This window comes from Mercenaria mercenaria, chromosome 18, assembly GCF_021730395.1.
Source record: "Mercenaria mercenaria strain notata chromosome 18, MADL_Memer_1, whole genome shotgun sequence".
Classification (NCBI taxonomy): domain Eukaryota; kingdom Metazoa; phylum Mollusca; class Bivalvia; order Venerida; family Veneridae; genus Mercenaria; species Mercenaria mercenaria.
In genome coordinates, this window is record NC_069378.1 from 35,686,126 (window position 1) to 35,702,465 (window position 16,340).

The 16,340-nt window shown below is 35.3% G+C and overlaps 1 protein-coding gene across 1 annotated transcript in view; it reads right to left on the reverse strand.

The window, feature by feature from the left end:
* Positions 1-4,433: 4,433 nt before the first annotated feature.
* The window catches only part of LOC128550621 (RNA-binding region-containing protein 3-like), a 42,337-nt gene continuing 30,430 nt past the window's right edge, over positions 4,434-16,340 (reverse strand). Inside the window, exons 2-8 of the mRNA XM_053529948.1 lie at positions 15,066-16,040; positions 14,567-14,706; positions 12,724-12,886; positions 10,864-10,996; positions 9,745-9,900; positions 7,225-7,333; positions 4,434-4,851 (exon numbers count right to left, since the gene is read on the reverse strand). Of these exons, the coding sequence (XP_053385923.1) occupies positions 4,577-4,851; positions 7,225-7,333; positions 9,745-9,900; positions 10,864-10,996; positions 12,724-12,886; positions 14,567-14,706; positions 15,066-15,862 (1,773 nt within the window). The 5' untranslated portion in view covers positions 15,863-16,040 and the 3' untranslated portion in view covers positions 4,434-4,576. The remainder of the gene's footprint in view (positions 4,852-7,224; positions 7,334-9,744; positions 9,901-10,863; positions 10,997-12,723; positions 12,887-14,566; positions 14,707-15,065; positions 16,041-16,340) is intronic.

The following is a 16,340-nucleotide window of genomic DNA, read 5'->3' on the forward strand; positions in this document are numbered from 1 at the left end:
AAAATTAGCCAAAAAAAAAAAAAAAAACAGTATTTCTGCAACGATTTTTCATTATTTTTTAGGGTATTTAAAAACTATTAACTAATTATTATTCTTTTTAAAGTATTTATAACAGATGATATCATTCTTGAAATAATAATGAAAAATTAGTCAAGGTAAAATCTGACATTAAAGGTCAAAGAAGAGGGCCTTCAAAAAACTCGCCACTATAAAAAAACTGGCTGGAACAAGTTGGGGAGTAAATGCAAAGATCCCCTGCAAGTCTACACAGGCAACGTACGGTACATAGGAGAGTACGCATCAACCTCATTGGTACCTGCTTCCAAAACCAGTAAAGATAAACTAGACACGGTTAAATTTAAGGTCTGAGGATAATCCCAGGGAAATGAAAACAACTCAAATAAAATGAATCGGAAAGCCAACCCTGAACAATTAGAGACACGACAAGAGTATAACGCTTTTGTCCATGCAGAGAAGGCAAAGAGACTACCATCCTACCTACTCCACTCAAAATTCGAGAGCAGAACCAAGAACAAATTGAAAAGACAGAGTATTATCCACATCGTCAAAAAACTGCAAAAATAGAAAGCAGCAGCACTGGACACAGAGGCAGAGCCGCTCGAGCCCAATAAATTGTTTCCCAGACAATGCGCTCCCAAGATCAGATTTGAGGTACCAGGAGTAGAAGAAAAGGGAAAGCAACATCAGACTTACCAACAATCTCTTACGCTAGAAATGATCAATATTCGCTATCCAGCACACTCTTGCATCCAAGAATATACCAATGGATCAGTGGAAAAGGCAGTTCAGAAAGCTTGGGGTTGTGCCTACATCAAATTTTCAGACAGCGCCTCCTTCATACTCTCTCATACAGTCGGCAAGAGATGCTACAGATCCAGATGCAAGCCCTCACATCGGCAACACTCGAACAGTATGAGCGAGGAGAAAAGGGACAATATATTCCTAACAGACCCCAAGTCAGCTCTTCAGGCTGTCTCAGCAGGTCCATCAGACAACTTAATCAGACATCAATCTCCTGCCTGAGAACAACAATGTAGCATTTCGATAGATTGCTGCACATGTGGGCATAACTGGAAAGCACAAACTTGCAAAAACAGCAACCAGACAAATACAGCCCAAACCTCCAACTTCATACAGAGAAGCTCAGACTCTGTCGAAGAACAGCTTTGCGTCAGACTGGAAGAACATAAATGGAGGTTACCCGCCAAATCAGGACTGTCTACACAAGCTAAACAGCCAATTAACTGTCTTCCGTCTGCGCACTGAAGACTGTGGCCTGGGAAAACATATGAAGAAGCTAGGAGTTGCAGAGAAAGCTAAATGTCAGTGCGGATCAGAGGAACAAACACCGTTTCACATTTTTCAGAGCTGTTCCTATCTGGAAGAAGCCACGCCAGAAAGTTTGGCCAACAGACATCCCATTTGAGACCAAGCCGTGGAGAGATATCAGCGACCTGCAGAATACGGTGCAGTTCGTTGCCGCATCTAATCATAAAATATAAAACGGCCATAAAAAGATGGAAGGCAGTAAGGAAGTAAGGAAGTAAAGGCTAACTTTAAAACGAATTAACATCAAGCTGTAACAATATATGTTTGAACAAAGAAATAAAATTATTACCCGAAAATGAATTTTAAACTTTAACATCTGGGCTGATCTAGACTCATGTCTTATGATATCTCCATTGTAGACATTGACCCATATATAGATATATACATGTATGAGACTTCAAGGATTAACCAGAAGATATTAATAATGACAAAATACTTTTAAACAATGAAAAGTATTGCAAAAATGCTACTTTTTGCGATCTTTCACGCAAATTTCACCTTTTACCTTTGATATAAGCTTTAACAATCACTGTATTTGAAATTAGATCTGCATTGCTGACATTGATTTACAAATAAACATAACACAAAATTGCTTTCAATGAACAAAATGACAATATAATTTGTAACGAAGAAGGAATTAAAAATGCTGTATTTTGAATTTTTACATGAAAATGACATTTGACCTTTAATGTCAGGTTTGATCTTGACTTACTTTTCATTATCATTTCAACAGTGATATTGTCAGTTGTATATATTTTAAAATGAATACTGATCAGTTTTACTAGTAGTGACAGAAATAACCTACACAATAAAGAATCAAAGCCTTGAAATGTCTGATGGTTGTGGGTTTTGGCAAATTTATTTTCTGTTTAAAATGCCAGTCTATGAATATACATGAAAGAGAAACAAATACAAATTTAATGTGCCTCATATCTAAGATGAACTCTGCCTGACCCAGCTTGTGATGTAACCATGGGCTGGAATACCTTATCATTTATAGATCTTATATAATCTAAATGGTTAGTGTTAGTGGATACAGGTTGAATAAGAATTGCTTGTTCATTGATTATTCATCCGCACTGTGCATGAATGGGACTAATTTGTGTAGCACATGAACATCTTTTGGATGTGATTCGGAATAAAATAAAGATGCTATGATAGTCAGAAAAACCCGCAACCAAAAATCATTGCAAAATTCTTGTTATTTTGTGAATTATTACAAAAATTTGACCTTTGACCTTTGATAATAGGTTTGCCTTTGACTTATTTGGATAAGACCTACATTGCTAACCTTGCTTGACATGTATACATTAAAGTAAATTGCTAACAGTGAATTATAACAACAAGCTATTTTTGATCAAAGTAATGAGTAAATATGGTAAAGGTTGTGATTTTTTATTCAAAAGTGACCCCTAGCCTCCAATACCAGGTTTAACCTTGACTTATTTTCTCTTCTATGACATTGTCTGACATATATACAGTACAATGAACAACTATCAGTTACTAAAATGACAAAACGAATACTTTTAAACAATAAAAATTATTACAAATAGGTGATATTTTTGCAACATTTTACTCACTTCTTTGACCTTTGATATTATGGTTGACCTTGAATGTTTTGAAATTGTATGTGCATACTAGACATCGTCTAACATTTATACATTAAATGAACTGATATCGTTGACTAATATCGACAAAATATTATCACCAAGAAGAAAAGTTAAAGAGCCATTGTTTTCTTCCTTTTACATGAAAATGACCTTTGACCCTTAATATCACATTTGAACTTTTCTGATTTCAGACGATATCTTTATTACTGACATTGGGGGACATATATACATTAAAATAAATCACGAGCAATTACTAATAATGATTAGGAATAGCATTTATATTTCAAACAGGAAGCTATTCGTGCAGTTTTTCACTCAAATTTGACCTTTGACCTTTGATATAAGCTTTACCCTTGGCAGTTTTGGGGTTACATCTGCACTGCTGACTTTGCCTGACATACAAACATTAAAACAAATTAACTTCGGTGACTAATAATGTGAATACATATCAAACAGATTAAAAAAATAAAGGTAACATTTTTCACATTTTTGCATGAAAATGAACTTTGACCTTCAATTATCAGGGTCGACTTTGACGTTTTGCAACAAGATTTGCATTTCTGACTTTGGCTGATATAAACACATTACATAAGTAAAACTGAGTGACTTATGATAACAAACTAATTTTTAAGAAGAAAATAAATTTCAAATATGCCAATTTTTGTGATTTGTACATAAATTTGACATTTGACCTTAAATATCAAGTTTGCCCTACATTCCTTTTTGATAAATTTCTTTTTGCTGACATTGGTTGACATATATACATTTACTGGCAATCAAATAGCTACTGTAATTAAACAGTGAAAAAACTGGTAGGCGTAAACTTTACCCTACCCCCTAAATTTTTACGAGTGAGTTTAACCTCCCATATCACAAACATAAGTGAACAAAATGTAGATAGGCACGGCTTTGACACTTAAGAAATGGGTTTTCATGGAGGATATGAAATAATGTTTCCAAAAATGTATAAACTTCTTTTGGCCTCAATTGTTGCAATAAAAGTCCGTGAGCTCTCGGACCATTTTACCTAATGCTTATCAGAGTTATGTTTCTTGGCTTACACAGTCAACTTATGATGATAAACAAGTTTGCAAAGTTTCAAAGCTGCAGCTGTTATAGTATTTGAGAAAAGGTTGACCTTAACAAAAAATTTAACCAATGCCGATAATCAAGTGATGACAATACCTTGTAGATTTTCTTTTTTAAATCAGACGAGCTAAAACTGGAAACAAGATACTTTATATTACTTTGGACTGCAAAAGAATTTCTCACAGTTATGTAAACTGTGCCCTGTAACTGCCTCCTGGACTTCTGACCAGTACTCTCAGTCTATTGACTGGCCTGCAGTCCTACTCCACTCTCATCAAGCTAGGAGTGAAGCATACACTAATGTACCTCCCTTAAGGGCTTTATAGGGGCAACAAATACTGTAGTGCCTCATAAGAAATCATTAAATGTGAAATAACTTGGTAGTAGAGATAATTGTTTTGCTTTCTTGTTGACTTGTTGATTACAAACTACAGATACGGACTGCCAGCTGACTTGAACAGCTCTTTTATTTCTGGAATGTTATCTGTCACCAAAACTAGCTTCTTACATGTGTAACATATGACTGTTTATGTTTGTAAAGTCTTCCATCTAAGGTCACAGACTTGGGCTATATGGTCTGATGGAAACACAATACTGGGCAATGCAGTGTGAAACTCCACTTCTTTATGCTCCGGTGGTGGAATAATTTGAGCCACATCAAAACTGTCTTTATCATAGTAAATATAGTCTAGGTGTCCATTAAATCCTGAGGTATAGTTAGTATAGGCAACCAGCCCACATCCACTGTCTATGTTGAGACTGTGGGAGAAATTCATCTCTGGAACAAACTGATCATCTCCACCTGAAAAACAAATACTTCGAACTATATGATAAATCTGGCACTGCTTTTAAGGCTTAAAATGGAAACCATATCAGAAGTATTTATCACTTTAGAGGACCCCATTGGAAATAAGTGCTCTTCAAGCTACTTTCATGGGTTATCCTTGGTATAAGATCAGCAGAGAATAATTTAGGAAGCATGACTAAACTTGAAATAACTTTTTTATGATTTTTATTAGTATTAAATCATTGTCTTTTTATAACTTTTATCAAACTATCTATTTGTATTCTTTATCTATGTTTAAGCAATATTATGTGAATGTAAGTCACATGTTAGTTTTGGAATTTGTTCACTACGGTAGTTTTAAATATCTTACAAAACTTGTCTTACTTAATGCGATATTTGTAATTTTAGATTGTATATATGATCTTATACCTGAATAAATCTATCTATCTGACTAGTTCTCTCTTATGACTATAAATATGTCAGGTGACATTCTTACCAGTTTGTTTATAGAATATACTGCAACATACTTCATTAAGCAAAAGAGAGACTATGGGTAGAGCCCTACTAGGAGAAGAGGAAATGAAATAGTATCTACTTTCCATTAATTAAATAACACAAGTAATGCCATGAAAAGTAGATACAAACCTGTCTCGCACCAGTGACAAGAAATGATTTTTAGTTTCAAGGCTACTATAACTTTAACCTACTGACCAATTAACCAATGTGGTTTGAAAAGTCGTCACATGGTATCATGAAATGGTGTTTTTATGTGTTGGCTCACGTTATTAATAGGAAACTATACTAAACTTAGGTATTAAAATTTCATGCTTGTAGGCCAAAGGAACTAGAACTGGAGGTCAATTTCACACCATCATTTATCTTGACAACATAGAATAACACCTTGACATTGCATTTGGGACACAAACTTGTTTTTTGACTAAGTAAAGGATCTGCAAAGTGAAATAAAAAAACTAGGGTGCACAAAATCACATGCTGGATAATTTTCCTGCATGGTTCAATGATGACTCTAAGTGAACAAGAGCTCATAGAACACGAAATGCCCCCCTTGATGCATTCACTTATTGCACAACGAACAGAAATTATTTGGTCACTGTGCACAAGACGTTTGACCTGATACTGACCTCAAATCAATAATTATGGGTCATTAACCAGTCATAAGTAAACTGCATATCAAACGTGATCTTAGGCCAAAGCATTCTCTAGTTATTTAGCAAAAAATGTTCTACTGTTCTGGGTCAAAGTGACCTTGACCTTTGACCTACTGACCTCAAAATCAATAGGGGTCATCTGCTGGTCATTACCAACCACCCTATCAACTTTCAGGATCTTAGGCCCAACTTAAGTTATCATCTGGAAACGGATAGGTCTACAGACAGACTGACTGACCAACTGACATCTGCAAAACAATATGCCCCACCTTCTTCGAAGACATAAATCGAGACATAAATATTTGTTGAGATATGCAACGCAAACTTTAAAGACCATTATGTGTATTTTTCATGAAGTCAAGGAAGATTTCTCTGGTCTGGTTAAGAGAGATCCCAAACAGAACACCCAGTGCGCAATTTCACATGCTATGTGACAATCCCCTAATGTTTTATGACTCTAAGCCAAATACTTTGTGAGATACATGCATAAAACAAGCGATCGAGTACTGCAGTGGCAGAACAGAAGTCCCCTACCAGTATAAAACTTTGTGTTTGTCCCTTGTCAATGCGGCTGTTGGCAACAGTGTTAAGACTAAAAATGCTTCAAGGTCTATAGCTAAGAAACAAAAACTATTTTTACTTAAATTTCAATAGTGACCCTGACCTACAAGCATCGATCATGTACATGACACATTGTCTCATCATAGGGAACATTTGTGTGCAGTATTAAGATAACCCATAAATGCACAGAAATGTTACTGTGCAGAATTTTAACTTGACCTTCAATAGTGACCTTGACCTCTGATGGACAACCATGGGTCGTGTGTGCTACAAATAGTCTAATCATAGAAACATTTATGTGTAGTAATAACAAGAGGACCAAATGGTCCTAGGTCACTCACCTGAGGAACATCTGGAATAATTGTGCTGAAAGTGTGACTGAAGAAACTGTTCTCTAATTTTTTCTGTAATTTATAGAGAGAGAAACAGAGAGGGATCATTCAGGCTGCTGCATCCTTAACCTTAAACCTATTGATCTTAAAAGCAACAGATGACCCAAATTCAAACTTGACCTAGATTTCACATATTGATGGAAAATAAAAATGAAAAAAAAACTTGTGGGATGGGTGGGGGGTGATGCTAGAGTACAATAACCTTAGATGCAACAGCTATTAAGCTATTATCAAATCCTTTGATACAGAAGAAATCTAAAAATTACCATCTTTCCAGTCTATATTGTCTTCTTTCACTGACTTTGTTGTCATAAATTCATATATTGCTCTATGAGGAGTGCTGTTGAAATCTCCACAAAATATCAAACTAGGTTTCTGAAAACAGAAAATATAAATAATAATATTCCCGAGTCACATCTCATCTACGCTTGAAAAGTGACAAGTTTGCAAAGTATTAGAGGTGATCCTTGTTCTGAAACAACTACAGCTATTACTAAAGGTGACTCAATACATTCTTAAATATATGATAAAAAGAAACAGAAGAAGTAATGCAAAGATGCTTTCATATAAATCCTATCAGTATACATGTACAAGATGTGTGTCCTTAGAACACTGGAGCCCGCATCCTGTCGCTGTACACAGTTTCTAGACAAAATATTTTTGAAGATATATGCAGCACAAATTAAAAGCATTTTATGTGTATTTTTTCACTATATTAACAACCATAATTCTGGTCAGGTTGAGTGAAATCCAAAACAGAACATAAGGTGCACAACTTCACATGCTACATAACAATCCTCTAATGTTTAAGACTCTAAGTCAGGTCATTTTTGAGATACATGGGACACAGACTTTTAAGCCCTTTGTGTCTATTTTTAACTAAGTCAAGGGGCATAACTCTGGTCTTGCAAAGTAAAATCCAAAACAAAACTCAGGAGCACAAATTCACATACTATTCATGTATAACAATCTTCTAATGTTTTATGACACAAATACTTTTTGAGATACATGTGATACAAACTTGTATGCCCTTTATGCATATTTTTTAATAAATCAAGGGCTATAACTCTAGTCTGATTGACAGAAATCCCAAACAAATCCCAAGGTACAATACTTCATATGCTGAATACTCCTGCAATGTTTCATGACCCTTCTTCAACAAAGCATGCCTCTCTAACACATATCTATACACATCAACATTTTTCTTCAACAAAGCATGCCTCTCCCTAAAGCACATCTATACACATCAACCTTTTTCTTCAACAAAGCATGCCTCTCCCTAAAGCACATCTATACACATCAACATTTTTCTTCAACAAAGCATGCCTCTCCCTAACACACATCTATACACATCAACATTTTTCTTCAACAAAACATGCCTCTCCCTAAAGCACATCTATACACATAAACCTTTTTCTTCAAGAAAACATGCCTCTCCCTAACGCACATCTATATACATCAACCTTTTTCTTCAACAAAACATGACTCTCCCTAACGCACATCTATACACATCAACCTTTTTCTTCAAGAAAACATGCCTCTCTAACACACATCTATACACATCAACATTTTTCTTCAACAAAGCATGCCTCTCCCTAAAGCACATCTATACACATAAACCTTTTTCTTCAACAAAGCATGCCTCTCCCTAAAGCACATCTATAAACATAAACCTTTTTCTTCAACAAAGCATGCCTCTCCCTAAAGCACATCTATACACATCAACATTTTTCTTCAACAAAGCATGCCTCTCCCTAACACACATCTATACACATCAACATTTTTCTTCAACAAAGCATGCCTCTCCCTAAAGCACATCTATACACATCAACCCTTTTCTTCAACAAAGCATGCCTCTCCCTAAAGCACATCTATACACATCAACCTTTTTCTTCAACAAAGCATGCCTCTCTCTAAAGCACATCTATACACATCAACATTTTTCTTCAACAAAGCATGCCTCTCCCTAACACACATCTATACACATCAACATTTTTCTTCAACAAAACATGCCTCTCCCTAAAGCACATCTATACACATAAACCTTTTTCTTCAAGAAAACATGCCTCTCCCTAATGCACATCTATATACATCAACCTTTTTCTTCAACAAAGCATGCCTCTCCCTAAAGCACATCTATACACATCAACCTTTTTCTTCAAGAAAACATGCCTCTCTAACACACATCTATACACATCAACATTTTTCTTCAACAAAGCATGCCCCTCCCTAAAGCACATCTATACACATCAACATTTTTCTTCAACAAAGCATGCCTCTCCCTAAAGCACATCTATACACATCAACATTTTTCTTCAACAAAGCATGCCTCTCCCTAAAGCACATCTATACAAATCAACCTTTTTCTTCAACAAAACATGCCTCTCCCTAACACACATCTATACACAATCAACCTTTTTCTTCAACAAATTATGCCTCTCCCTAACACATCACCATGTATAAACAATCAACATTTTTCCTCAACAAAACATGCCTCTCTCTAACACATCTACATGTATAACCAATCAACATTTTTCCTCAACAAAACATACAGTCAACCACATAAGTTTAGGTCTAACTCTGTGAACTTGTCAAAGCTTCAGTATTCAAGGTCACAATACAAACACTGTAACATAAACCTTGTTTAATCCTGCTTGGTCAGACCTTGTTTAATCCTGCTTGGTCAGACCTTGTTTAATCCTGCTTGGTCAAAACTGAAACAGTTATGTTGAAAGGCAAACCAATGAACCCTTTACATATATGATATATAACCAATGTAAACATACCTGCTTTTTGTAATGTTGAAGCAGTGACTCTATATATCTCATAGAAACAAGAATTTGAATCATTCTTATATGACCTGCGTCAGGGTGGAAGTACAAGTGTGTGTTTGCAACTAACAATATCTTCCCTGGATCATCTACTGGCTCTACAGCTACTATCTAAAAATACAATGTCAGATTTCAATCAATACACCAATACACACAACCATGTCATTTTCTTATTTTGGGGGCAAACTCGTCAGAAAGGAAACATGACCATCTGCTGTTGCCAAAACAAATAACAGCCAATGCTCCACTATTCGAATTGTTGTCCCAGAAGCAGGAATATTACCCTTTATGTTAAAATATCTACATATCCTCATTAGTTTTGGAGATAGTAACTTGCATGCAAAACTTTAACCAGAATTTTCCAATTCCAAAAGGGGGCATAATTTGGTCAAATACAATGTCAAAGTTATGGAACTTGATGCCATCACCTAGTTTTATATTAAACCCTGAAGACACGTTAAGTTTCAATTAAATATCTGCATTAGTTTTGGAGATAGTAATATCATATGCATGCAAAACTTTAACCAGGATTTTTTAAGTCAAATAGGGGGCATAATTTGGCCAAAATACATGTCAGAGTTATGGGTCTGGACCCAGTGAGGTTGGTTATTGACCTAGAAAAAGAAAAAAGATAAGGGAGCGGGGGTATAATTTGGCCAAAATGCATGACAGAGTTATGGGACTTGGTGCTATCACCTAGTTTTATAACCCCGGAGACATATGTGGTTTCAATTCAATATCTGCATAGTTTTGGAGATAGTAACATGCATGCAAAACTTAAAGTTTCCTAAGTCAAAAGGGGGCATAATTTGGCCAAAATACATTTCAGAGATATGGGACTTGACTCAGTGAGGTTGGTAACTGACCTTGAAAAAGAAAACAATAAGTTTCAAAGCTATAAGCCTTTCAATGATGCATGAAAACCTGTAAGCAAAGTGTGACACCGACGTCAGAGTTAGTACAGTAGCTTGGACTATTCTTTGAATAGTTGAGTCAAAATCTGAGCATTTACTCATAAAAGCCGAGTACTACACCCCAGTTCAAAGGTGAAGAAGGGCTTAAATATGTACGCACATGTAATACAGTTGTCCTTGTTTGAAACACTTCTTTTAAAGCTGGAACTGCATATGTTTTCTTGATAATGTCTGCACATAATGAGTTGGTCTCTAAAATATCTTTTATCTGTTCACCATATTCGGCCACCAATCTGAAAACAATGAAGCTACCTGTAACCAAACTACTTCTCAAGATAACGTCTGCCGAGTTACCGCCTAAACAGTTACCAGATAGCCAGATATTTCCATCTGCACCTATAACCAGTGACAGAATCTTTTTCTTGCATACCGATTTCAAATAATAATAATAAAAAATAAAATAGTCGAACGGCTTTCTTTTTAAACTATTTTTTATAGCAGCGTATTTAAACAAAGCGTGGGAAACAAACGTCCGTAAACAGGAAAGACGTCATGACATTTCAAAGACAAATAACAATGTTTAGTTCTGGTTTTGTTTTATCAGTTGCAGCGTAACATTATGCATTTTTGATAAAATAACGTGTTTTGAATCGAGAAATATACTATCAGGAACAAAGAGGAATTGTCAAGGTATTGGATTTTTATTTCGTTTTTTGAAATAAAATATGAATTACTACATAAGTCTTCTACATACATGTAGTTCGTAATATGTCATTTACTGCACGAGAGTCATCTTACACCCCGTGGTGTAAGATGGATTTTTCCAGCACCGCTAAAATACCGGAAATCCCCGTCTGGTATGCAAGAAACAACAATATAAAGCAGAAACTCTCAGTGCTGATTATGAATAAGTAGACTATTGATCATGGACTATCATGGTTAGTCAATATTCAGTCAGCAAGACCTAGAAGTTGTTTGTTCTTACAGGTAAATGAATACATTTTGTAACTTAAATCCTACCCTCCTTATAATCCATAAACCCCTATGTTATTCTCAGCTGTTAGTTAACAAAAGCCGCTTCAAAGAGAACAGGAGCACCGCCTACAGGTGCCATCGTTCGTCTCACTCTGCAAGTGCTGGACAATATGTAAGAAAAGAGTTATAGTTCAGATTTTCTAAGTACAAAAAGGGCCATAATTCTGACAAAATGCAGGTTATAACTTAAAGTTATGGTTCTGCATAGTCCCCTTATGATGATAAACAAGCGTGCAAAGTTTCAAAGCTGTAACTTTTATAATTTTTGAGAAAAGGTGACCTGAACAAAAGTTTTAACCAAGAAACTCAAATTTTCTAAGAACAAAAAGGGCCATAATTCTGACAAAATGCATATAAGTTATGGGCCCTGGCCTACATAGTCCCCTAAAGATGATAAACAAGTGTGCAAAGTTTCAAAGCTGTAGGTGTTACAGTTTTTGAGAAAAGGTGGACCTAAAAAATTTTAACCAAGAAACTCAAATTTTCTATGTACAAAAAGGGCCATAATTCTGACAAAATGCATATCAGTTATTGGCCCCTGGCCTACATAGTCCCCTAATGATGATAAACAAGCGTGCTAAGTTTTAAAACTGTAGCTTTTACAGTGTTTGAGAGAAGGTGGACTTAAAAATTCTAACCAATGCCGACGCCAACGATCAACTGACCACAATACCTCGCAGATGTTTTTAAAAAATCAGATGAGCTAATAAGAGAATAATCATATTTAAACAGTCATTTAGCTTAACTGCTTAAAATCAACCTTGTAGTATGTAACACACCTTACTAGAGTTCAAAACTTACGAGCTGTATCAGTAAAATTGGATGTGAAACAGGGTAGAGTAAAACTGACTACCATGTAGCCATCCATCTCGTCAAGACAGTCCTGTCCATTATGTCCCTTTAATTGCCACACTATATCATATGTAGAAATTCTGTTAAGTAAACTGTTTGTGAAAACATAAACTACAATAAAAATAAAAATTACCTAAATTTAGACTTCCTAAAGAAAACTGCGGAGCCTTCTCTAACTTCCCCTCCTTTTTCTTTGAAAACCCCCTCAAACCCCATTATCTCCATTGCTGTCAGCAGGTCTCCTTGGTATACTTTTGAATCCACCTCCTGCAGACAAATAATATCACCATTGTAGCCTAAAATTATAAAATAAAACACATTGAATAACTGGAAGTTTTGTAGTTATAACTTCATATAATGTATGTAAGAATTAAATCTATTATCTCATATTTAGGCATTTTGAACAAACCCTTCATCAAACTAGATAATTATGTGTCCAAACTGGTGCCCCCACTTCCTGTCACTATATGGTTATATATTTCTAGTTGACAATACAAAAATAAGTAAACTCTCATATTACCTTGGATGGGGGTGTAGTCCTCAGGAAGAAGGGAAGGGTGGGGTATGGTATTTCAAAATATCATCAAATAACACAAGATAAAAGAAACTGGAACAATTTGGGGTTTTTCATTTTTTTTTAAAAAAATTGTGGAGGTGGGGAAGAAAGTGGTAGGGAGTTTTAATGGGAAGCTGGGATGGTTAAATCACAAAGAAAATCCAAAGTGCACATCTTCACATGCTAAACAACATTTCTATAAGGTTCCATGACTCTGGATCACTGCATACTTTTGACTAAGTCAAGGGTCATAACTCTGGTCTTGCAGACTGAAATCCAAAACAAAATCATTAGTGCACAATTTAACATGCTGAATATTCCTATGAAGTTTCACAACTCTGAAGTCATATATTTTTCAAGATACTAGCTGTTATGCAGTCAAGGGCCATAACTGTGGTTTGGCTCAGTGAATAAAATTCCAAACAAAACCCCAGGTCACAACTTCACATCCTGATTCTAATGTCTCATGACTAGGTCAAATTCTCTTTGAGAAATATGCGACACAAGTTTTTACACTCTTTTATGTGAAAGTCAAGGGCCATAACTCTTGTCTTGCTAAGTGAAATCCCAATTAATACCACAGATGCATAACTTCACATGCTGAATTACATTCCCATTTCATGACCCCAGGAAAAATATACTTTAAAAGATACATGCAACAGAAACTTTGAGGCCCTTTTATGCATAAATCAAAGACCGAATTAGATTATTTCAGGCAATGACAAGATCATTGTGTAGATGATTTTAAATTTTGTTTGTTTTGTGTTTAAGGCCGTTTTTCAACAGTATTTCAATTATGTAACGACGGGCAGTTAACCTAACCAGTGTTCCTGCATTCTGTACCAGTACAAACCTGTTCTCCGCAAGTAACTGCCAACTGTTCAGGGTTTTTTTGACCGTTTTTATAGCCGTTATAGGGCTATATTCCCAATGCAAAAAAGTATATATTTATCCCAAAATGAGTGCAAAAATTCCCAATCTACATTCTGAAAAAAAAAATCATCAAAATTGCACAAACTTTGACCAAATTATGGACAATTTTGTAATGGCAGTATGTTAAAAAAAGGTTGTAAAATGTGAAAGAAGTGTATGAGAATGTGCTTAAACACATCCTTACTATATCCTATGGGACTAAATGTTTCCCAATTCAGAACATTTACGTGTCAAAATTCCCAATTTTTGGGGTATAGGCTATGTTCCCAAATTAGCAAGAAAAAAACCCCTGCTGTTTACTTTTTCTAACATGACAATATTAATATTCAAGTTTGGTCTAAAGTTGCGGGTCAGTTGGCAAACAAAACTTTTATTCAGTTCAAATCCTTTATCTAAGATTAAAAAACGCGAAGACATTCATTTCTTTTCAAACATCCCTCGAAAGAAGAAAAACAATTCTACACTATTCTCAACTTTGATGTAATACCTTTTAATTCCTTGATGATAAGATGTTTTCTGTAGTCTATGTTGAGAGCATACGCAGGACAATATGGATATAACACATCTCTGGAGTAATCCTGATCTGCATAAATATCTGCTAAAATATTATACGATATCACGCGAATTCTGAAAGAAAAATATATGATAAAATTACATACACAAAAAAGTTTACACCATCACAAATATTAGCAGTACAAAGGTATCATCAAAAATGGGAATATCAATTCAATAAATCAATTTAACGTAGTTGTTGTTGTTGTGTTTTTTGGCTTCATTGAGTAACATTTAAATGAAGAAGCATAGGGTGGACGGTAAAACCATTATTAATGTAAAATAAACAACATAAAAAGAAATTAAGTTGTAAATATTGATTATCTTCTGTCCATGACTTTCAACTGAAATCATTTTTATAAGTGTACATTTGAAACCTAGCTAGTAAAAGATGTCAATTTTGTTTCATTCTTTAATCATGAATAAAGTCATACTCCTCTGGCTGTGTTGTCTTCTGTGTGTAGAGATGTCTCGTTTCAAATGGGCACAAACCAGGTCCTGCTGTGACTTCATATCTAGATTCTACTGTAACAGATTTCCCTGATCTTTCACCCGATCTGGGAATACACGTGACAGACAGGCAGTATCCAATGTCATCATTTGTAGGCGTATATAACAAATTTTGACAAATCTCCCTTCTCTCTATAACCATTGCAGGATCACGTTTTCTTGAGTTGCATTCTTGAGCAGAATTTCCTTCTCTTTCAGCGTATTTTACCTTTTCCCATAGAAATGAGGAATCCTCTAGACTACAGAATTCTATGTCCACTTGAGGAAACAAAGGAAATCCAACCATAATTGACTGGGGAATAAAGATACCAAGACAACTTGGTGGATTAACATCTACCGTATATTTTGTGTCTGCTATATGAATAACATTACCCTGACTAAAACCACATTGTGCAGTAACAGTGTCAGCAATTTTAGTTACTCCATCATTCTGAAACAATTCTAAAACCACCTGATTAACTTCATTATCGGTCTTCTTTTTCTTCTTATTTACTCGTTTATTTATATTCTGTGCTAAACGTGTCAAAGAATTTTCAACGTTTTCTTTCTTTGGTCTACAGGCATTATAAATCCTACTCGCTCCACCGTTGAACGCGTATTCTACCGAAATCTGTATACTTTCCTCATTGTCAACACACCTAACACAAAACTTGTACATGGTTCTTGAAAAATTAATAAAATAATTTGGTTTCAAGCTCCTTATACGTCTTAAATACAGCATTTATTATCTAATTTCACAACTCCGCTGTAATGTCATCCCTGGTTCCCTGTAATGGTTCCCAATGGCAAAGTAGGCAGGGGACCAGTCTAGATCCTTCTACATATACTGGTTCCCGGCATTTATATTCAGTTCATCCCGATCCAACTCGTACCATTGTCAACAACTCGGCCCATTTTCACTAAAATTATTAACACTAAGAATAAATCCTTGTTACATTGGTCTATCATAAAAAATTGTGTGTCTGTAGTGCTCTGAATCAGATTTTTGGGAGTGGTAGGAAGGTAGAGATTTTTGTATATTTTTAGCCATGTTATTTATTTATTTATTTGGGTTTTACGGCGCACCAACACAGTATAGGTTTTATCGCGCCAAACAGGACCATGTAGGTAGATGGTGATGAGACAATGAGTAGCGCACATGAACTTGTTGGTTTAAGGTCAAGGTCACAAATTGAGCTCAAAGGTCAAATTTTTCCATC